This window comes from Phocoena phocoena, chromosome 16 (assembly GCF_963924675.1).
Source record: "Phocoena phocoena chromosome 16, mPhoPho1.1, whole genome shotgun sequence".
Classification (NCBI taxonomy): Eukaryota; Metazoa; Chordata; class Mammalia; order Artiodactyla; family Phocoenidae; genus Phocoena; species Phocoena phocoena.
Window position 1 is genome coordinate 26,088,815 of NC_089234.1, and position 24,740 is coordinate 26,113,554.

The 24,740-nt window shown below is 46.4% G+C and overlaps 1 protein-coding gene across 2 annotated transcripts in view; it reads right to left on the minus strand.

The window, feature by feature from the left end:
• SUFU (SUFU negative regulator of hedgehog signaling) overlaps positions 1 to 22,725 on the minus strand; it is a 109,098-nt gene extending 86,373 nt beyond the window's left edge. The window contains exons 1-2 of one of the 2 annotated variants that reach the window (XM_065894249.1): positions 22,434 to 22,615; positions 17,799 to 17,933 (exon numbers count right to left, since the gene is read on the minus strand). In XM_065894249.1, coding sequence (XP_065750321.1) covers positions 17,799 to 17,933; positions 22,434 to 22,615 — 317 coding nt within the window. Of the gene's footprint in view, positions 1 to 17,798; positions 17,934 to 22,433 lie in introns of both variants that reach the window. The other variant, XM_065894248.1, reaches the window with a different exon arrangement.
• Positions 22,726 to 24,740: the final 2,015 nt, after the last annotated feature.

Consider the following 24,740-nt stretch of genomic DNA (forward strand, 5'->3'; position numbering starts at 1 on the left):
AGTTTGGAAGTACTAGATACTTCCCCAATGGAGCCTCAGATGAGAATGCAGGCCAGCTGACACTGATTGCAGCCTTGTGAGACCCTAAGCAGAACACTCAGCTCAGCTACACCTGGACCCCTGACCCAGAGGAGATGTGAGATTATGTGTGCTGTTTTGAGCTACTAAATTTGTGGTAATTTGTATTGCGGCAATAGACAACCAACACACCCACCTTGCTCTCTGCCCTTTAAGGCTGACCTCTGTGGGGCTTCTGAGCCTTCTGGCTTCCACCTGGGTTCAGCCAGTGGAAGCCCTAAAGGAAATCAGAGGGAGGAAGGAGAGGGAGATCAGGGCTCCCTCCCTTTGAGACTACCTGAGGCTGGCCATGCTCCTCGACTGAAGGTTAGTGCTAAAGGTCACTCTGAGGAGGGACACTCTACACAACTCTTTCCTTCTAGGTTCTCAAATCTCACTCCGTCCTCTGGTCCCTTCAGCGCTAGGAGAGCAGCAGCCAAGCCAACCACTAGCCCTGCATTAGTGCACTATCCTCTATGGTGCCCTTCCTTTATAAACAAACCCTCCCCCAGTTATCCTACTTTGAAGGTACCAAACTCTTTCTTGTTGAGTTCCTGACCAATATAGGGCACCTACCACTCTTCCTTACTCCTGTGCAAACCACCATCACAGGACCCTCCTTGCTATACTGTAACTGCCTTCCTACCTCTCCCATTAGGACTGGATTTGCCCCTTTTTGCACCACCAGTGACTCGCAAAGAAGTGCTCAGTGAAGGCTTGCTGAACAAGGGAACAGAGTGAGACTAAAATATCTACTAACTAGACTAAATCTGAGAAAAGAGGCAAAGTTTTACAAGATTTAGAATACTGGGCAAGGGATAAGGAGGCAAATGCCAGCGCAAGGTTATGAGCTGAAGGGCTCAGGCAGAGTGGTGAGCCGGCCCAGCAGTGCAGGGAAGCTGGGAAGTGAGGAAGGGAGACACAAGAGATTCTTAGTCTTGGGCTCTTGGGCTCTTTGAACCCTCTGGAGGTCCCAGGGTGGACTTAGGGAAGAAATTGCATAAAATTGTACTACCCTAGGGTCCTAATAAGATGCTAGAGAAGAGTCCAGTGATACAGGCAAGCATACGGGCAGTGGAGGTCACCTGAGCTGACACAAAGCCCGGCTCCACCACTTGCTAGCTGACCCTTGGGCAAGTTAATTTCCATGTGCCCTGGAGTCTCCTCACCTATTAAACTGGGAGAAGAATATTTGCTTCATAGGGCAGTTGGGAGGCTTTTAATGGATGGCACAGGGTCCAGCACCAGCAAGTACCCAAACAGAGAAGCCAGTATTCATCCTTCCCTTGCTTAGTGCTCAGTAGAAGCAGTCCTGCTCATCATCTCTCCCTGAGAACAACAGCAGATGCCTCTAGCTTCCCTACCCTCTAGACTCTGCAGCTTAATCAGCCCCATCCTTCAAGAGCTGCCTGGATCTTCCAGCTTTGCCCAAGTTCCTGACCTTGGATCCCTCAAACCAGGCCCAAGATTCTTCCTGACTGCTTCCATGCTTTGAGTGACAGCCATTACAACAGAATTCAGTAAACAATTACAAAATAAACATTTGCAAAGATTATGTTTTTATTTTGAACAATTCACAATTACTGATACTTCATGAGCTGTTTTGAAATGGTGTTTGGTGACTACACAAGTACTATTCGAGGTAATAAAACTTTGTAAAATTCTTTTCCAGTATGTTTATATGGTAATATTCTGACAGTTAAGATTTTTAAAACACTTCCAGCTATATTATATTAATTTTGCACAATCTTAAAGGAAGGGAAAAAAAGAAAGGAAGAGAAAAGCCATTATCAGTTGAGACTGTACACGCTCACACTGAGCTGGGATTCTCAGGAGTCTACAGTGCGGGGCAGGCAGCTTTGAGCTTTACCTCTGAGCAGCAGATACTATTTCTACTACAACCAGACTCGTGGAATGCATTTGCCTACCCAAGTAGATGTTTCCTGAGATCCCTTGCTGGGAGCCAAGTACCATGTTCCCACAGCATTCCTCAAGTTTAAAAACAGTAGCTCCCAGGACTGATTTAGCTGAGAACCCAGCTAAACAAACTACCTGGCTCCCAACACTTAGGATGGCTTAACTCTATCCTGGGCTTTCAGTGAGCAAAGAGCTTCCCAGACTGAGAACTGAATCTAAGAAAAGCACCAAGCTAAGAGCCTCAGACGCTTTCTCTGCAGAATGGTGGAAGCTGATCACCCCACCCTACTGGAGACCGACTGTACCTTCTTTCCTCTACTCCCATCCACCACCAAAGAACCCAAAGGTCAGTCCCCAGAGGGATTCCAAGCCTGCCCCGTGCTCTATAGGAATTCTGGGCCAAGGAAGAGCCTGGTCTTGAGTTTCTTGGCATCACTATGACAGCCCCCACTCTTGGCTTTGGGCTAAAGCAGCATCTATATAAAGATCTTTTAAAAAAAAAAAAAAAAAAGACAGGCTAGGCCAATGGCGGCAAGATCACAGTCTGATTTGGGAAGCGAGGTGCTGTCTGCACACAGGTGTACAGCCTGGGGGCTTCTTACAGACCCAAGAGCCCGGGCGTTCTGCCCAAGGACTTTCTGTCCACCCACAGCCTCCAGGACTCTGGGAAGTCGGCCACCCCAGATCGAGACACCTGAAAGAGGGTAATGGGAAGAAACAAATCTTTTTCAGCATCTCAGCTCCCCAAGAGCAAGGATTGTACTTATTGTGTTCTGTACATGGGCACATCATGTCACAGCTGAGCAAATGCTAAATGATAATAATATTCCCATTTCTGTCCAAAGAGAGAATTAGGCTGATATGTTCAATGACAAACAAGATAAGACAGTATTAAAAAGCAATGAGCTTGGGCTTCCCTGGTGGCGCAGTGGTTGAGAGTCCGCCTGCCGATGCAGGGGACGCGGGTTCATGCCCCGGTCTGGGAAGATCCCACATGCCGCGGAGCGGCTGGGCCCGTGAGCCATGGCCGCTGAGCCTGCGCGTCCGGAGTCTGTGTTCCGCAACGGGAGAGGCCACAACAGTGAGAGGCCCGCGTACCACAAAAAAAAAAAAAAAAAAAAAGCAGTGAGCTTTCCTCTTAGTCACTGCCCAAGTTAGACTCAAATATCTTAATAGTATTTCCTTTGAGCCACTTTGCTGTTTTCTTTTTAGGGAAATAAAACCATCACTCAACTCTGTTCTCTTGCCTTCAGACAAGTGCTGAGTTCCCAAATTACCAGAAAAGTTTCCTAAAACCCCACTCCTGCCCCCATAATATCATCCCTTTGTTTCCCTCATCAGTCAACAGATAACAGATAATCTGTTGAATGTCACATTCTTTGTATTGTCTTCAAACTCTCCAACCTCGTCTTGCTCCACTGTCCTCTTCTTACCAAGCCCCAAGCATATTGGCCTTCTTTCTGTTCCTTGAACACCTCAAGGTCCTTCCTACCTCAGGGCCTCTGAACTAACAATTTTCACTGCCTACAATCTTCACAGGGTTGGGTGACCAGAGCATTGTACGACTCCAGGGAGCACAAATTGCACTGAATAATATGAACGGTGCCCCTAGAGTTGCAAGACATGACAGCCGTGGCTGTCACTTTGTCACTGAAGTCTCAGTGCAAATGTGTCTTCAAGGAAAAGCCGTCACTGATTACCTGCTAAACGCAACCTCTCCACCCACCTCAACCCCTACTTCTCCCTGGGTATCTGCAGCATATCCTCCCTGCTTTATTTTCAACACGGCACCTGCGCTATCTAAAACTGTACTTATTTTTACATGTTCTTCCTATTAAAATGTAAAATCCATGAAAACAGAAATCTTGCCTGTCTTGCTCCCATGACAGCCCCAGCATTTAAAAGGTAACGTGCACTAAACACACTTCAGGAAATCAATTAAGGGATTACCACATACCAAGCACCGTGCTAGGTGCTGGGGGTTCTCCCCCACCCCGATAAAGCAAGCTTCCGACCTTTTTAACAAAATCACACACCTCCTCCCAGAGAAAGGCTCTGACTCCTATGAAAATGCCCATGGAGTAGCAACCCTATTACAAGTACATGGGTCCAAACTGAAGAAATCCCCGAGTGAGCTAAACGCTCAGACTTGGTGCTGGACCAGAAAAATTCTTTGCCTCTGCTGTGAGAATGCTTTCCCAACAGCCAGAGAAATCCCAAAGCAAGGTTTTTTTAGTTTTTCATTTATTCATTCCTTCAACAAATATTTGTTGATGCACCGGGGAAACAATGCATAAAGCTGGTATACATCCTTTCCCTAAGGGAGCTTACATTCTAGTGGGAAGGAGGGCAGACAAGACGACAAACAAGCCAACTAAGTAAAATAAGGTAAACGGTCATAAGTGCTTTAAAGAAAAATTAAGCAGGTGATACTGCTTCATGGAGGGGGGTTCAGGGTTCCCATTCTAAATAAGGAGGTCGGGTAAGGTCTCACTAAAAGGTGATATTTGAGGAAAGACCTAAGGAGGTGAGGGAGTAAGGCATGAAGCTATCTGAGAATAGAGCTTTCTAGACATGGGGAGAGCAGGTGCAAAGGCCCTGAGGCAGGAGACTGCCTGGCACTTTGGAGGAACAGCAGCAGACTAGAGTGGGTGGAGCACAGTGAGGAAGGAGAGCAGCAGGGGATGAGGTGGATCAAAGAATCTTGGCAGCAATGGCCTTTGGCTATTACTAAAGTGAGACTGGAGGCCACTGGATGGCAGAGGAGGGACACGGTGTGGACACTGCCCCCAGCCACAGAGCTGGCATAGAACTAAGGGATCCACATCAGCAATGCTCCTGTAAAGCTCGAACCCCAAAGGCTCCCTGCTCATCTACTGCCTTCCTTCTGGGCCTTTTCTCTGTGCAAAACCCCTGGCTACGGGAATGAAAAATTGCCAGACTGGCTCCAGGAGGGCGGGAATCCACCATGTCTGCAATCCGATATATTGAAAAAGCTAGAACGGGAAGACGAAGGGGTTAGGGTAAGCCATGGTGTTGTCTGTCAGATTTCACTGCTTTGTCCTCTAACCAATCAAGCTTTTCAGAAGCATTTAGGAGTCAGATCCATCACAGGCAGAAAGTACAGCCAGCCAGCTTGATCCCCTGGGACCGGCAGCCTGGGCCAGGCCCCATTCTCTAGTAGTTACCCCTCCCCACAGGCATGGCTCCTGAGCTCCTAACCTCATGCTGAAAGGCCTGAGATCAGAGTAAGGGAAACTGCTGGTCAGAGGCAAGGCTCCAAGCACCTCCAGGCATCACATGGAGGTCAGCACTTGAGAAACAAAAACATCTTGACTGGCCTTATTATGGCAAAGCTGGTTCTATGACGGGGACTCAAGAGGCCTCAGTAACACGGGAGGGAGTAGGAAGGTAAAGGACCTCTGAAGGCCACCAGCTTATACTAACCTGCTAGTTAAGGGCCTGGAGTCCACTGAACCACATCCCTCTGAGCAGCTGCTATGAACCCATGTTCTCACTTACAAATGGGGAAATGGCCCAACCCCAAACATAGGCCTGGCCTCATTTCTGAGCCTCAGGACTCCTGCTCGCAAAGAGCCCCCCCACTAGGCCTCAAGGGACAGACTGCAGAAAAGGAGGCAGGGAGGTTCCGTGTGATACCTAAGGTTCTGAGGCAGTAACCAGCCCACCTCTCTGCACTGTTTCCCTGCTCAAGGACACTTCAGCCAAAAGACTGGAGGCTCCATGAAGACCAGACCAGACCAGGAGTATGCTTTTCATTACTACATACCTCATACCCAGAACTACCCCAATAACGACTATCCCTGTAATGAGTGAATGGCTGACCCTCCAAATGAAGAAGACAGGCCAGTGATTAACGCTGGATGGGAACCAAGTGTACCCACCCATCACCTGGTAGACCCAATGCCAGGAAAGGACAGCAGGCCATCCTTTCTCCTAGATCCACTGATCAGATCCTGCTGCAAACAGACAGTATTATTATATTATCGATTCCTATGTATGGCAGAAAGCCTCAAAAGTCCTAAATGGTAGCTCATTTATTTCAGGCAATTACCTGAGAAGGATCTTACCTATCTCTTGGCAATTGTGCTTATACCTGTGAACCTTCTGTATAACTTGGGTACCAGGAACCTGGGGCACTCTGTAAGCCCAGTCTCAGTCTTCTGTATCCACACACCCAAGAAAGGGAGAGACAAGGAGGCTTGTGGTATTAATTTCCAGGTGACAGTGATCACCAAATCTAATCACTGATCAACTTTCTAAGGGGCAAACAACAACAGGAACAACACACACTCTCAGGACTACCACCACCATGCACGGTGCTTTGCATTAAAAGGATGGAGGTATTAACTGAGAGGTGGGTGGCCAGCACAGTTGGTACGTATACTACCTCAACCGCTCTTCACTTCTGTGAGAAGTCAAGCAGCAAAAGAAACGGATGTAGTTAATGCAACATGACAATGGGTAGGAGCCATCATCCCAAGCAAAAGTGCTGTTTTCAGAATTTGGAAATCCTAGCAGCCGTGGGCCAGATGAATTTAGAAAATAGCATGAGCCAAGTACTAGGGAAGCCTTGGAAGATGTTAGTCTCAAACTGAGAAACTCACATAAGACAGAAGCCCTGCATACACCGGGCACAGCATCACTCACAATGAACTGTTTACAGAAATCATCATGAGGACAGACGTAGGATCACAAACAAAAGGTGATAGGATTATGGATGATTTTTTTTCTTCCTTCTCAAATTTCCAACATTTTTGGTAAAATGGTTCAACTGTCTGTCTTTGTAAATGAAAAAACGCAAATTTATAACTAAAAAGTGACAACAATAATGGATGGAACAGGAAAAGTACAGGCCAGCAAAGTTTTGGACTTTAAAGAGTCTTCTTGATGCTGGCTCAGCTAAAACAGAGAGTTTGAGGTCTGGCTGGGGCCTTAAGGAGCCTGATGTACTCATTTCTCATCTAAGACAAGATTAAGCTTGCCAGGGTCTGCTGTTGGACAAGTTTGCACACCAGTCTTTGTAGTGTCTGTACTGGAGGACATATCAATCTTGAACCTTGGGATTGAAGTTGTAGGCTACCAGCCTACCCAGTACCAGCTACAGACTTTATGAAAGACACCATCACTAGGGAAAAGAAGGTACAGAACACACGGGCCAACCCCAGTTAAAACCCACCGTGATGGAGGGATTCAGATGTGGACCCAGTACCTACACAGGGGAACTAACTCACTTAATGGCTTGAGAAGTGACCAAAAGGAAAATATGCCAGAAAACACTGTCTGAACCCATGATGTAAGAAAAGGGGTTTTGTGTTCGGGGGGTAGAATGGGGAGGGGGAGGAGGTGAAGAACAAAAACAAAGATATATCACTGGAGAAGAGGTACAGATGTCAGATAAGCATATGAAAAGATGCTCAACATCATGTGTCACTGGGGAATCGCAAATTGCTACAACAATGAGATATCACTCCACGCGTCAGAATGGCTAAAATCCAAAAAACTGACAATACCAAATGCTGGTGAGGACACAGAATAAGAGAAATTCTTATTCATTGCTGATGGGAATGCAAAATGGTACAGCCACTTTGGAAGACAGTTTGGTAGTTTCTTACAAAGCTAAACATAGTCTTACCATGTGATCCAGCAATTTTACCCAAATGAGTTGAAAACTTATGTCCACAGAAAACCCACATATGAATGTTTATGGCAGCTTTATTCAAAATCGCCAAAAACTGGAAGCAATCAAGATATCCTTCAATAAGTGAATGGATAAACTATGGTATATACACACAATGGAATATTGTTCAGTGATAAAAGGAATAAGCTATCAAGCCACAAAAAGACATAGAGGAACCTTAAATGCATATTGCTTAGTGAAAGAAGTCAACCTGAAAAGGCTATATACTGTATGATTCCAACTACATGACATTTCAGAAAAGGCAAAACTAAAGAGACAGTAAAACAATCAGTGGTTGCCAGGGGTCTGGGAGGAGGGAAGAAAGAAGAAAAAGCACAGGGCATTTTTAGGGCAGTGAAACTATTCTGTATAATACTCTAATGGTGGATACAGGACATGTATTTGTCAAAACACACAGAACTATGTAACAAAAAGAGTGAACCATAGGGCTTCCCTGGTGGCGCAGTGGTTGAGAGTCCGCCTGCCGATGCAGAGGACACGGGTTCGTGCCCTGGTCTAGGAAGATCCCACATGCCGCAGAGCGGCTGGGCCCGTGAGCCATGGCCACTGATCCTGCGCATCTGGAGCCTGTGCTCCGCAACGGGAGAGGCCACAACAGTGAGAGGCCCGCGTACCACAAAAAAAAAAAAAAGGAGTGAACCATAATGTAAACTAGAAGGCATTAGCTAGTAATAATGTACCATACTGGATCATCAATTGTAACTAATATACCACTAATGCAAGGGAATTAGTAACAAGGGAAACTATAAGCAGAGGAGAGAAAGGGTAATGAGAACTCTTTGGGCTGTCTGTTCAATTTTCTATAAACCTAAAATATAAAGCCTATTAATTTTAAAAAACCATTACAGTAAGTCCCCTACATACGAACCTTCAAGTTGTGAACTTCCTAAGATGCGAACGTGCGTTTGCATGTCTGATCACGTAAGTTAGTTCACGTGTCTGGTGTTATCTGTAAAAGTTTGGTACCTAGGCTAACTTTGTTGGACTTAAAAACAAATTGGACTTATGAATGTGCTCTCAGAGTGGAACTCGTTCATATGTAGGGGACCTACTATACAGGAATTAAAATGTTTTTAAAAATGATGTGACAGTCTGCATCGATATAAGAACAGAGGAAAAATATATCCTCTGCTGGTTATGTCACTCTGCAGGATGACAAGACAACTTTATTTCAGAATAAAAATCCTTCCCATGTTGGCCCTACAGACACCTCAGCTAGAAGGTACGGGTACTCCCAGCTTTGAAGTGTTCGTCATTTCTATACCTCCTCCCCAGAGAGAATGATCAGATAGTCCACACATTCTGGGCAACATATGCTCTGGGTTGTGGGAATGCTGGGCACATCCTTGACCACACAGGAAGCATGACCATGTGAACTTGACATCCAAGCCAGAAGCATCACCTTTGTGCTCTTAAGAGCAGACTTTCCTGGCAACTTACTAAAAATGACCACAGTAAGGCTGCAGAAGCCTTGACTTGAATTTGACACAGGATCCTATCACCTACCCTCTTGCCATTACCCGACAGAACTCTTTCTTCTCTACAAAGTTGCTTCAACACCCAGCTCAACATTTCCCCTACAAAGCTCTTCCTGCTTAACTATTCACACTCCATTAATCCAAGATACCTTTGAACTGAGGCGCACGATAGTAATAGAGGTCCAAGGGGGGACCTTCCTCCACACGCCCACACAGGTAGAGAAAGGGAAGGATGAGGACTGTTGGAGCCAGACTGCCCAGGTTGATAGCCCAGCTCCAGCATTCCCTGGCTGGGTGATTATTTCCTTAACATCTCTGTGCCTCAGTTTCCTTGTAAAATAAGATTAATAATATCTACCCCATGGAGCTGTTGTAAGGATGAAATGAATTTATATAAAACACTTAGCATAGTGCCTTGCACACAGTAAGAGCTACAAGTAGTCTGCAATTATTATTACATGTTTTAATGAAGCACTGAGGACCACAGGGTGAGGGGAGACAGCCACAAAGTCACAGAAGTCAGGCAAAGCCTTAAGTTGCTTCCAGCCCCAATCCTCACTGTCGCCTTCTTTCCCAGGGACTCTGCCATCTCTTATCAAGCAGATCTTGGGTTTTTTCAAGGACAGAAGCTTGGTATGACTTCTCATTGTCCCCCACCCAAACACATCACCTTCTCCAGTGTTCTGCCTGTAATGGGACTCAATATATCTCTGCTGGCGGGGTTGCCGCGCAGCCTGGTGCTCTGTGGAGAGCTCGGCAGCAGGTCAGCGAGCTTCGAAAGTATGTGCAGGGGTGAGGAGACCGTTCCCGTGGGGCTCAGGTCAGAGAGGACAAGACCTCTCCACACACTTCTTAGGACCAGACATCAGAACGGAGCTACTGAAACAGGAAACGTAGTTGACTGGGAGACCTCAAGGGCAGGACAGAGGAATGAATTTAGGAGCCAAAGGCCAAAGTCCTGAGTCAGGACCTCTGAGTCAGAATGCTGGGCAAAGGAGATGCTGGCAAACCCAGACCCAGGACACGGCAGGTGTGAGGACCAGCATGCATGGGAAAAGCTGCGGCGTGGAAGATGGGAGTCTAAAAGGGTGGGCTGGCAGATCTGGGGCTGAGAGATCTGATCACATCAAACCCATAAAGGCTTCCAAGTTGCTGCCTCTCTCTGCAGGAAGAGGAAGAACTCTCCCAATGCTGACAGCCTGGCAGTCACTCCTGAATAACCAGGCCTCTCGGACTTTTAAGCCAGTTTGACTGGGCCAGCTCAAGGAATCTCCTCCCAACTGCCCCCTTACTGCTGAAGGACTCCTTCAATCGGAGAATTTAGCATCTCTACACCATGAAGGAAGAGAGAATCCATGCTGCAAATGAAATGCTTTACAAAGGATGAGGCCACACACCCACACAGATCTGCTAGGAACCCCACAATGCCTCAGGTCTTCCTGTGGTTACAAAAGAAAAGGAATTCTCAACATTTCAAAATTCAGAGATTTGGGGCCTGAAATCCAGCCCAGAGTGGTGGTTTCAGCCTCAGGGAGAGCTCTATCCCCACTGCTGGCCCTTATTCCCACCCCAGGCCAAGACCAAGGGTGCCCCACTCTTTCTAGGTAGGCCAGGCCCCCTGTCCTTAGCAGAGAGCACCACCAATTCACACAATCATCCTGAAACTAAACCCTCTGAGATGAAAGACAGAGGGAGGGACCAAAGGCTTCAGGGAGGCCTGCCTTCCAGTGAACCTACAAAGCTCTTCCTCGGCCTGCTGTGCCCAGCTAGGGGGAGGGCTGGGACCTGCCATCTGTGGGTGGCTTAGAGAGGAATTCCACTTGTCAGTCTCCAGAGAGCTTTGGAAAGAAAGCAAAGGCCAAATAGAGGAGAGACCACACTCCTGGGCAGGTATGTTATGGCAAAGGCAGAATCTCCACTGGAAACCCCAGGGAATGAAATGGCATGTTAAAAAGTTCCTGCCAACCAAGCTTTGAGGAAGGCAAATTAGCATTTCCCAACTGCAGGGGCCACACAAAACAACAAGTGGAAAAGTTAATCTGTATCCAGTGTTTTAATAAATAACTCATTTAGTGCAGAGCCCAGATGGGAGAAACCCAAAGGGAAAAAGAGGTTATCCACCAGCCCAGCAGAGGCAGCCACGGGAAGCCAGTCAGCAGCAGTTCCAGGCCCCAAGAGAGCAAGAACTACTCTACACTCCGTGGACATACCTGCCAAGAGGCCAGCGTTTGTGGGGCAGAGCCCAGATCGACCATGGAGGTAGAGCTGAGGTGTGGGCTCTACCCTGTGGAGCTGCCAGCCTGCAGGCCAACACCACACAAAGGCTGTCTTTGGAACCAGCCCGGTGCATACAGCGGATGACCTGCGCAGTGGAATCCCACCAGGGAAGTCTGCCGGAGATCACAAACACACTCTGCAACTAGCCAGCCTCCTGTGCCTTGGTTAGGCCCCCTGTAGTCTGGGTCTAGCCAGGTCTGCTGGCAGGACCGGGGACAGCCAGAAATCCTCATGGAGAGTGGTGCTGAAGCCCCCCTCTTCCATGGCTCTGCAAATCTGCACATTCCAGTGCACAGCTGCCTGGCCACAAAGGGAAGGGCCAGAGCTGCAGTCTTCCGACAAGCACTTGGCAACTGAAGCTCAGCTGTCTCACACCTCCCAAGCTGGGGGGAAGAGCACCAGGACAGTCTCTGCTGCTGAAGTCAGTTGGCTGTGGGCTTAGGGCTCCTAGAAAAGCACGTTGATCTCCCGTGTGGCTGCCCCGAACTGCAACTTGTTCCATCTCTCCAACTTTAGAAACAGCCTCTTAAGAACCTTTAATCCAAACAAGTGCTCTCTTGCCCTATTTCCTTTAGTGACTGTGAATAGGGAAAGAACTTGGATGGAACTGGCCAAACCAGGGCTCATCCAGTTATCTTACTCTTCTCCCCTCTCCGGGCTACCAGGGTGGGGCTGCTCCCCTTCTGCTCACTGAAACAAGCCTGCCAGGAGCAAGAAGAAATGCAGGGGACTCCCAGGCTTCTGCCTGTCCCTGTCCTCAACAAGCTGTGAGGATAAAGATCTTAATGGGAAGAAGTACACAGTAGGCATTTAATAAATGCTGTTGACTGATTAAAATGGAAAGGCAATACAGAACAGTAGCTAAGAATATAGGCTTTGGGGTTGCTAGAACTGACTGTCAATTTACCACCTGTGCAGTAAGTTCTCTAAGCCTAAATTTCTGTATCTATGAGCAAGAGGTAATAAGAATTCCTTATGTCATAGAATTACTATGAGGATAATATAAAGTGATAATTTTATATAAAGAACTTAGTACTCAGGACAGGAATAAAGACGCAGATGTAGAGAATGGACTTAAGGACACAGGGAGGGGGAAGGGTAAGGTGGGATGAAGTGAGAAAGTGGTATGGACATATACACACTACCAAATGTAAAATAGATAGCTAGTGGGAAGCAGCCGCATAGCACAGGGAGATCAGCTCGGTGGTTTGTGACCACCTAGAGGGATGGGATAGAGAGGGTGGGAAGGAGACACAAGAGGGAGGAAAAATGGGGATATATGTATATGTATAGCTGATTCACTTTGTTATACAGCAGAAACTAACACAACATTGTAAAGCAATTATACTCCAACAAAGACATTAAAAAAAAAAAAAGAACTTAGCACTAACCTGCAATATAGTAAAAACTAAAAAGAGGGCTTCCCTGGTGGCGCACTGGTTGAGAGTCCGCCTGCCGATGCAGGGGACACGGGTTCGTGCCCCGGTCCAGGAAGATTCCACATACCGCGGAGCGGCTGGGCCCGTGAGCCATGGCCGCTGAGCCTGCGCCTCTGGAGCCTGTGCTCCACAATGGGAGAGGCCACAGCAGTGAGAGGCCCACGTATCGCAAATAAAAAAAACTAAAAAGAAACTAAAAAGAAAAAGTTTGCTTAAATTATTACCTTAAAGACGAACAATGCCCTGTACATTGAAAGAAAGCATAGAACATTTTATTTTTATTTTTTACACTTTTTAAAAATTGAAGTATAGTTGACTTACATTGTTGTGTTAGTTTCTGGTATACAGCAAAGTGATTCAGTTTTATATATATACGTTCTTTTTTCATATTCTTTTCCACGATGGTTTATTACAGGATATTGAATATAGTTCCCTGTGCTATACAGTAGGACCTTGTTGTTTATCTAGCATAGAACATTTCAGATGCTAGGAGACCCTGCTGCTCTCATTAGCTTGCTGTATGGCCTTTGGCAGGCTACTGTATTTTCTAATCTGCACAATTTAAGGGAGATGGACCAGATCAGTGTTTCCCATTTGTCTGTGACAAGAAATAATACTGAATCATACTTTTAAAAAAATTCCCTTCTCAACTGTCTTTCAATTTTTTAAATCATAGCTAGGGCCAGGTTCTATTTGGTGTTAGCATGTCTTTTTTAGTACCTCGCTCATACTTACTAATCTCTTGAACAAAGAGAAAGCTGGCTCAGAATCTTCTGTGACAGGCCACTGTATTAAGCTAGAATTTAATAATATTGCTTTGTTATCGCTGTGTTTACTTCCATAACTACCTTTAAATTATAGCAAGTGATACTGGTTTCCATATATGGTAGTGATTTAACTTTTTTTTTTTTTGCGGTACGCGGGCCTCTCACTGTTGTGGCCTCTCCTATTGCGGAGCACAGGCTCCGGATGCGCAGGCTCAGCGGCCATGGCTCATGGGCCCAGCCGCTCCGCGGCATGTGGGATCGTCCCGGACCGGGGCACGAACCTGTGTCCCTTGCATCGGCAGGCGGACTCTCAACCACCTCGCCACCAGGGAAGCCCTGATTTAACTTTAAAAAATATATTTATATCAGGGGAGGTTAATTTAAAGAAAACATAAAGTAGATAATATACTACAGGTGGCAAAGGTTATGAAGGCAGCACTAAAAATTTTGGAAATACTGTGCTAGAAGATTTTGAAATCTCCTCTCCTTTCCAAAAGTGAATGTTTGTGCCCTAGAGGTGTCAGACTGCAGATCTCACCCCAGCCCCTTCCTACAAGGTTCCTCTCAAACTTCACTTCCTCCCTGGAGCTTCCTCCAATCCAGCAGCCTGACTATAAGTCACTCACTCCACTGTGCTCCCAGAACATGTTCTACATCATGGATTGTAGCATTTATTTACCCAGTACTGTAACTATCTCTTTATATTTATCCTCCCTCTACAACATGTGCTCCTTAAGACAGGAATTTTGTCTTGGCATCTTATCCCCAAGACATCTATTATGGTGCTCTGTGTCCGGTACAAAATAGGACTTCAGCACTTGACAAATGCTGAATAAATGAACCAAGGCTTCTGCCCTTTTTCTTCACTGAATGAGATGTCAAAGGCAGTGTAAAAAGAATGTTGCCAGAGAGTCATTTGCCATAATTCCAATTCAACACCTCTTAGCACTTAAGCTGGGTGATAGAACACTCATCTTTCTGACCTCAGTTTCAAGCCCTAAATTATATGAGAATCAATGAATCAGTTTTAAAGAGGGCTCACCACATGAAATGTTTGGAAAAGCAAACTTTTCTTCAAGAAACTTACCAGGATCGAGAAGAGACCAGTCACACCAGCACAAGGCCAATTACAAAGGTACTTTTGACTTCTGCAACATAGACCAGAACTGGGTAAATATCCAAGAACATTCCTTCCACATCCTTCTAGTGGCAGGTTTTAATACCAGAAAACACTAGGCTCGAGTGTGGGGTGAAAGCCCAAATGGAGGTCTCACTATTGTCATGAATGACATCTGAATATCAAAGTGTTTTATCACATAGAAATGACACACATATATGAGGGTACTGCTAAACAAAGAAAGGCCCTTTTTCAAATTCAGAGGTTGCCCTTTCTGAAATATGGGACTTCCTCAATTATGTTCTTCATGTCATTTGGGCCTTAGACTCATACCTCATAAGCAGGTAGACTGTAAGAATCTTTAGGCCACATAGAAAACAGTATTCTTTTAACTGGAATAAATCTTGTCAACAAAAAGGTACAGGCTAGCTGCACTAAATATCCTCTGCAGGTTCTTATTAAAAATATAAATTGGGGCTTCCCTGGTGGCGCAGTGGTTGAGAGTCTGCCTGCTGATGCAGGGGACACAGGTTCGTGCCCCAGTCTGGGAGGATCCCACATGCCGCGGAGCGGCTGGGCCTGTGAGCCATGGCCGCTGAGCCTGCGTGTCCAGAGCCTGTGCTCCGCAACGGGAGAGGCCACAACAGTGAGAGGCCCGCATACCGCAAAAAAAAAAAAAAAAAAAAAAAAAAAAAATATATATATATATATATATATATATATATATATATATATATATATATAAATTGAAGTCCAGCATAGTCCCTCTACTCCCTGCATCTGTTTGCTATTCTACCTCCATTATTAATAATGCAATGCAGGGTCTTGATTCAGGCAAGATTAATTCCCTGTTCCCAAAGCCTTAGGCTGACATTGCAATGGATATGTTTGGAAGGCTATAAAGGCAGGCCCAGGAATTGCTCCTGACACGTGATCAGTGAGGAGATGGGGCCTGGGCCTCCAAGATTAACAAGAGAAAAGAGGAAGTTGGGTTGGGCCTGTGATCAGAGCGGTGATATAGCCTAGTGGTTAAGAGCTCGGACTCTGAACAGCTCAATTCAATCCTAGCTCTTTTACAGCCTACAGGCGAGACTTTAGACAATTCATTTAACCCCTCAAGGGACTCAGTTTCCCCATGTATAAAACAGAGATAACAAAAGAACCTGATAAGATTGTAAAGCATTTGACAGGATGATGAAAGATAGTAAGAACTAAAACAAAGACAAAAAAAAAAAAAAAGACTATTATCATCTTCCTCATCATAGCATCATCATCTCCAGAATCAACCTCTTAATGCTGAGGCAAGGCAGGAAGAGCCCTGCTACTCTTTCAGTCTACACACGCTAAGCAGCCACCACCAAGATACCAAAAAGATGGTATAAGAAGCAAAAAAAAGATAGTATGCAAAACAAAAAACAGGAAAGGACATAATAGAAAGAGAAATCATGGACTTCCCTGGTTGCGCAGTGGTTAAGAATCCGCCTGCCAATGGAGGGGACATTCCTGGTCTGGGAAGGTCCCACATGCCGCGGAGCAACTAAACCCGTGTGCCACAACTACTGAGCCTGTGCTCTAGAGCCTGCGAGCCACAACTACTGAGCCTGCGTGCCACAACTACTGAAGCCCACGTGCCTAGAGCCCGTGCTCCTCAACAAGAAAAGCCACCACAATGAGAAGCCTGCACACCACAACGAAGAGTAGCCCCTGCTCACCGCAACTAGAAAAAGCCCACGCCCAGCAATGAAAACCCAACGCAGCCTTTTTAAAAAAAGAGTATGGACTCTGGAGCCAGACTGCCTGTGTTAGAATCCTGGCTCCACCACTTCCCATCTGTGTGACCTTAAGCAAATTATAGAATCTCTTTGCGTCTCACTTTCCTCAACTGTAAAATGGGGCAAATATTAGTACCTACCAGTATTTTAGGGTTGTGGTGAAAATAACATTAGTTAATACATATATATATAAAGTGATTAGAAGAGTACCTGTCTCATAATCAATGCTTAACTGTTAGCTTTTATTATTACTGTTGCTATTTTTTCAACTGACAATGTTTAACTTAATAGTAAAATGTGTTTAAATTCAGTGATTATAGAGGGAAGTAGGGGAGGCAGGTAGGAATTATAAGTATTACAGGGCAGCAAATGGAAGAAAGACTAGGATAAAAAAATGTACTGCAGGAACTTCCCTGGTGGTGCGGTGGTTAAGAATCCACCTACCAATGCAGGGGACACGGGTTCAAGCCCTGGTCCGGGGAGATCCCATATGCAGTGGAGCAACTAAGCCTGTGCGCCACAACTACTGAGCCCGTGAGCCACAACTACTGAAGCCCACGCGCCTAGAGCCCAGGCTCCGCAACAAGAGAAGCCACTGCAATGAGAAGCTCCCGCACCACAACGAAGAGTTGCCCCTGCTTGCTACAACTAGAGAAAGCCCACGCGCAGCAACGAAGACCCAACGCAGACAGAAATAAATAAATGTACAAAAAAAAAAAATGTACTGCAGCTGATCTGAGCACAGATAACTGCAGGTTAAAAGGAAGTAGGTAAGATCGACAGAGGGATAGAGATGGATACAGTCATGATAAAGCAAGTAGAATAAAATGTTAATGGTAGAATCTAGGTAGTGGTACATGAGTGTTCACTGTAAAATTCTTTTAACGTTGTTTCTTGTTTAAAATTTTTCATAAGCTAGAGGGGAAAAAAGGAAGTAGACCTAGAGGAATCAACCCAACACCTGGGTCATAGCTGTGCTGCCTGTCATTTGAGCTCAAACATCAGAAAAAGCTAATGGTTTTGGAACTCTTGCTCATCAACACTTTCCTGCACCAGATGAGCAGAGCTCAGGTGATGACCTGGACCACCTTGGCACAAGGAGGTACAGGCAGAAGGCAGAAACCCAGATGTTCCATGTGAGAAATGCCAATCTCAAGGGACTATGACATTATCACCCCTGCTCAGGAAAACCTCAGAAATAAGGCTCAAGGCTAAGGAACAGGGAGATGGAAGGGCAAGTGTACACACTCACTCATGGACTCTGTTGTCGCCATAGAGATCACTCAGGCCAAAGCTGATGTAGTGCCAGTGCTCGGGGATGTTGGCCGAAGGGCTCCCCACATTCCTGTACATGCTAACATAGTCCAAGGGGTCTGGACCACCCAACCTGCAAAAGACAAAACACAGGAGTGTCAGTGTGAGCCTGAAAGCAGACAATGTGAAGTTGAGGGGCTCTACCTTACAAACCTAAAGACCCCATCCTAGAGGAACCTGGGGTAAAAGATAACTAAAGGGAGGCCACACCTCTCCAGGATAAGACCAAAGGATGGGCAGCTGGAGGCAGCCCAATTCCATAAGCACAAGAGGCTCCCTTCTTCTATCTCCAACAGGTAGAACCTCCTTCAGAAATAAAACAGACTTATTAATATGTATAAAATGGATAACTAATAAGAACCTGCTGTATAAAAAAGTAAATAAAATAAAATTAAAAAAAAAAAAGAAATAAAAAAGACTGATTGGTTGACCCTTTGGCTTCCTCCTGTTTCAAATTACCAATCCCGGGCTTCCCTGGTGGCGCAGTGGTTGAGAGTCTGCCTGCCGATGCAGGGGACGCGGGTTTGTACCCCGGTCTGGGAGGATCCCACATGCTGCGGAGCGGCTGGGCCTGTGAGCCATGACCGCTGGGCCTGCGCGTCTGGAGCCTGTACTCCTCAACGGGAGAGGCCACGGCAGTGAGAGGCCCGCGTACCGCAAAAAAAAAAAAAAAAAAAAAAAAATTACCAATCCCAAGTGGGATTGGCAGGAATTATCTCTCTTCCATGGTGCCTATAAACACGCCAAGCTTCAAGGCAAGAAGCGCATCAGTCAATCAATTGGCCTCTGTTGAAAGACCATCCTGATCATCCCCAATGGGCATTGTTACTGGAAGCAGAGGCTCAGCTCCACTCCTGCCTCTTAGACAGCTAATTCCTGAAAGACTATATTGTGCCCTATGTTAATTACAGTTTGTTCTAAACAGACCCAATGCCTCCAGACCCCAGCCCGCACCCCCCAGACCAAAGCTGGTCTTTTATCATGGAAGTGACAAAGGCTAAACTTAGGCTAGCTCGGCTCTGCAGAGAAATGAAGCAGGAGCCAGGCTGAGAGCCCTATGAGCTCTTGCATCTGGAAGATGATCCCAGGACACAGCTGCCTCTAAGGTAGAGCTGGAACATCAAATGATTTGGGGCCTCTGAGAACCACATTAGACTTCCCCCATAATTCCAACAGAGAGGCAGTTGAGGAAGAGATTCAGCCATTAGCTCACTCTGAGGATTTAATTCAATAAGGGTTCCCTTTAGTAGAGTAATTAGTGTTCTTTAAAAAAAAAACCCTGCTTTTCTTCAGAATGGATAGGGAAACTTGGTAGACTTGAGAAACAAGACTAAATGGAAACCATCAGCAGAAGGAAGTCTGCATTTAGCCCACAAACACTGCACTTGAGCTGCTTCGGACATCTGACTGTTCCACAGACTGCAAAAACTTTGCCTGCTCCTGGGACAAGGATGGGTTACACTTTACATTTGGGATCATATGCTGAAGGAATGTCAACAACCAAATAAAAGACATGTTACATGTATGTGATCCCAGCAAGCATGCCAGTACCATGCAATTCAAACACTATTTAAAACCAGTAGGTCTGGTTTCACCCTCTTTTGCCAGGATGTTATTTGCCTTTGTAGAAATCCTTATTCTCTGCTAGGAAATGCTAAGTTATTTATAGGACTTGTAAGAAAGTCACTACAAATAGCTTAGAATCTCAACTGAGTGGATTAGGAAAAGGGACAAATCTTCATGTCTTTCCTTAACTCTGCTTTTGCCAACTCATCTGACTAATTCCACAACCAGTTAGATTTAGAAAAGTTTGTCGGGGAAAAGAGGAAAGAAAGGGCGGCTACCCCTGCAAGGACCTCATGATAACTGCAGAACCCTGGAACAGGTGGGAATGATTACAGGCTCCATATCTGCCCATCCTTCAGCCTAGGTCCATCCAGCAACAAGTGGCAAAACTGCATCCACTCTTCCATGCTCCATCTACCACACTCCCGGCAGCCCTCTTTGTGGCCAAGTCTCCCAGAGGGTATTTCATCAAAGAGAGAGGCTTTACCTTAAAACTCCAACTGCAGAGAATGACAAGAGTCAGACAAAATCAGCCTCATCTCTAAGCACAGAGTGTTCTGTTATACTCACTCAGAGACCTGATGGGAAGCTGATGAGTACGTGGAAAATACATCTTAGAAAAAGATGTTATCCCAGGACCCAGATCATCCCTCAACTTAAGTCCTTGAACACCTGACTTCATTCACTCCACAGGGAGGTTGCCAGAGTGAAGTGGCCCTAGGGCACTGGTTCTACTTCAGCAACCTGATCACTCATGTCTCAGCTTTCAACCAGGATGTCCCGGTTGGCTAGGGACCACTAGTCAAAGAGGCACCCTTCTGTCACAAGAAAAAGAATCCCAAGGTACCCTGGGCCACAGCCAAACTGAGGCAGCCTCAGTCAGCCATCCTGCTATGAAAATTGAAGCGGGACTGTGGGATCCCAATTGTGAGGTTATCAGTAAATTACTTTCAGGATCTTAATTATGCAACCCCCTCCAAATCTTAGAAAGAACCAGTCACTGAGCTGTTCCCTCTCAAAAATTCTGCATCTAGGAAGCATTTCTAATTCCACAAAGTGCTATGCAATCCTTTTTATTCGTCATTAGATGCTGGCCCATCTTTTAAGATAAGTCCTGGCCTGGTTAAGAAACTTGCAACAAGATGAAAAAAGAAAGGTTCCTGGGGGGATGGGGGGAAAATAAAGGGTTCCCAAACCAGTCTTAGTCCTTTGCACCTGTTCAATACCTTTTACACACAACTCTATCCTTCATGGCCACTTGGGTGACATAATAACTGTTGCCCAAGTCTGCGTAGGGATTTCTCCTTATACTCAAATGAGGCCTGAACAAACAGCACGGCAAAGGCAGGTCCCCTTTTTCTCATGACACATCCCAATAGAGTCCATCACTATACATATTTAAATATAGTGGTACAATATATTTAAATATGGGTGATTAAGTTATCAAGAGCTGCTTTGTACTCAGAAGCTCTCTTGAAAAACTCCTCTCAACCAAAGAACAGTGTGCCTGCCAGAGAGAACTGTACCACTGGCCACCCCTCCTCCTGGCTACCAGACAGAGGCAGGCTGCTCCCATGGCTCTCCCTAAGGAGCAGGTGGCTGCTCCCCAGGCCCTTCACACTGTCAGCCTCTTCACATCCTCCCATAGACACAGGGAGCTGGCCTCAGCCCTACACAGCCTATCTTCTGCCATCTCCAGAAGAAGAAAGAGGTTGTCACAGAGGAAAAAGACTCACTCTTAAAGGGAAAGGTAACCAGCAAAGACATCCACTCTATCACTTCCCCCTTTGAGCGTACCTCTCCTTTGGCCACACCCCAAGCAGCTGCTTGAACAGAATTTCAGGAGTCAATGAAGGGGCTCATCTAATACAGTGCCTGCACGAATGTGGTTTTGGACAGATTCAATTAATTCTCAGTCAACTTTTGGTCCAGAAAGACCATGAAGAAGAGTCCCTATAACACGTTTTGCCCAGAGCGGGCAGGAAGAGACAAGTTGCAAAAGAAATGGGAAACTAGAAAAGACCATCCCCTCCCCAGGGGCAGCCCATCTGTACACAGGTCTGATCTTAACAGAGCTACTTGAGCATTACCCTCAGCTTCCCTGAGGAACTGCTGCCTAAATCTGGAAGCTCTGGACCACCAAGCTCCTCTTAACATCTCACTGCGGGATCCTCCGTGTCCAAGTCCCAGGTCTTCATCATTTACTGCAGTCTCCTTCAATTCTGAACCAAACCATGGATCTCCCTGACCCTGTCTGCCTCTGTTCTAGCCAGTGACCTAAAGCAAAGCAGCTGCAGAGCCAGAAGCAGCTCTGCATGGAGAAACAGAACTGTGCAGAGTAAGCAGAAAGTTTATCAGGAAAAATTGCTCCGCCAAACTTCAAACGCAAAAGCACTGCACTGATATCAATGTCTGAGCTCATCGGGAAGGGATCAAAAAGAGACCTCCTCCTCATCCCTTCACAACCACAACGCTCACAACTTGCTCCCCTCCTAACCCACAGACCCACACCCGTCACTACCCTGTGCAGTCTCGTACCCTCTGAGCTCCTCCAGCCGCGCGGCTCCAAAGCCTTCTCAGATGCTCCCCAGGCCCCGCCTCGCCTCCCCCATCCCACTTCAGCCGCCGCCCCCCCACCCCGGCTTCCCCTCGCCCACTAATGACCCCCTACAGGCGCCCCCTCCTTTCACCACGTTTACAGTTCCTTCTCTCCTATCGTTCCCTCCGCCGCTCCTACCCACACCCCCAATTCACTCTATTCTCCTAATCCCAATTAACCCTTCATTCCCCTCCTCCCTCGCTAACTTCGCTACCCACAGGCTTCTTTAACCCCTTTGTCCCCATTCCTAACTTGAGCCTTAACTTCTTCCCTCGCAGCAGAAAGCCCTTCTTCCAAGTGCTTTAACCATTCTCCTTCCCCCTCCTATTCCCGCACAAATGACTTGGCCCCAGCGCTTTAACCCTTCTCAGCCCGCCCCTGTCCGTCTCCCCAAGGCCCAAGGCATACCAGTACTTGACGATAGCGGTAACCTGGAGCGGGTTCGGCTGGTCTGGGTAAAGGCGGCGGCACTCTCCGTAGATGGCGTGCAGTCCCGGGGGGAAGAGCGAGGCGAAGGCCGGAGGGGCTGTAGGGCCAGGGGCCGGGGGCGCGGTGGGGCCGGGGGCGCCGCTAGGCCGCAACTCCGCCATCGGGGCGCGTAGGGTGCTGGGGGGACCGGGGAGGGCAGACGAGGGGGAGAGCACTGACGCGCCAGCAGGCGACCTCCCTGGGTGCGACTCCCGGAGGCGATGGGGGGGGCTGCAGCGAGGTCTAGGCTTCGCGCCTGCGCAAGGCGCACCGTCCGCCCAGGCCGTAGCCGCGGCAGAGACGGCCAGAGGGTGCCTCGGGGGCCGCGGGGCGCTCAGGGGGCGGGGCGCCGGCCTGCCCTATTCCGGCACCCATTGGCTAGTGTCTGTGCCAGTCACAGGTGGGGAAGGCATGAGTTGACAATAGGTCCCGCCTCCCTCTCCCAGGGTTGCGGGGGGTGTCCCAAGGCTCTTGGCCTCCCCCTAGTGTTAGGAGGAACCCAGGTTTAAATAGAGATATTGGGGCATCGTTCTGAGGTGCTAGGGTCCCATGAAAGCACTGGGAAGTGCGCAAAGGGCTTGTCACTGTTATGGTGACACGCTGCTCAGAAGGATTTAAACATACACTTGCCAGAGACTTCCCAGGTGGCGCAGTGGTTAAGAATCCGCGTATTAGTGCAGCGGGCACAGGTTCGAGCCCTGGACCGAGAAAATCTCACATGCTGTGGAGTAGTTAAGCCCGTGCGTCACAACTACTGAAGCCTGTTCGCCTAGAACCCCAGCTACGCAAGGGAAGCCTTCATTCGCCGCAAGCGCAATGAAGACCCAACACAGCCTAAAATAAGTATTGTTTAAAAACCTTAAAAAAATGTCTTACAATGGATTGATTCATTCGGCCATGTAGCGTTAGTTTTAATAGATTATAAATGTAAATGTTTCCTACCGTCTTTGAACATCCATTGACCGTATTGACTGACACTAACACCGCCAAATTCGGGGGTCATATGTTGAAATACCTATTTTGGAGTTCTGTCAGAAAGTAGCAAGACTTAAACTAGGATCAGTTAAATAGACATGTTGATTATTTATTTTTATTGGAGTATAATTGCTTTTCAATATTGTGTTCGTTTCTGCTGTACAGCAAAGTGAATCAGTTATAAGTATACGTATATCCACTCTTTTTTAGATTTCCTTCCCGTTTAGGTCACCACAGATCATTGAGCAGGGTTCCCTGTGCTAAACAATTGTTTCTCATTAGTTATCTATTTTATACATAGTAGTGTATATATGTTGATCCCAATCTCCCAATTCATCCCACCCTCCTCTTCCCCCCTTGGTAACCATAAGTTTGTTCTCTACATCTGTGACTCTATTTCTGCTTTGCCTATAAGTTCATCTGTACCATTTTTCTAGATTCCACATATAAGCGATATTATATGATATTTGTTTTTCTCTTTCTGATTTCACTCTGTATGGACTTGGTGATTATTTAATACATGGTTAAAATGACGTGGTTAAGATGACAATCTCTTTTTTGTTCTGTTTTAAGCAGAGGTATGCAGGTTGCCTTGAGGAACACCAATATTCATTATCTACTGTGAAGCTGCCCCTCTCCATTACCTTTGACTCTCTGTAACTGGGAAATGTTTTAATTCCTAAGACACCAGGTTGGGAATTATTTTGCTGCCTACAATAACTTTTCATACAGTAGTGTCTTCCACTCAGTGATCTTGAAGAAATTCCAAGAGAAAGGGATAGAAGAGAGTCCTGACTACTGCTGCTATTAACTAAAGCTTCCCTGCAACTTGAAGGGATGGAGGAAATAATTTAGAGAAAAATGCACTGGGCTCATTAGAAAACAGTGACACATAATCTCTCTTCACTTCCATTTTCTCATCCATCAATGTCAATTCTAAATCCCCATGAAAATTAAAGATATACTGTTACTGAAGCTATTAGATGAACGATGTTTTAATGTCCAAAAGATCATCTATACCAGTAGTTCCAAATTCCAGTCTTCAGACCAATGTTAGCATGTTGCCAAGTTTACACCTATCCAGGAAAAAATGAGAAAATCAACCAAAATGTACTTTTTTTTTCAAAAAAAGCAAATTTTATGCAATGTAAATTATTTTTCTTTGTTCTGGGAATAGGTTCCTCCCCATGTGTATTAAAATTTCCTTTTATTAGAGTGTGATGGTAATAGATGTTTAGAAACTGTTTATTTTGTAATAGATGTTTATTAATG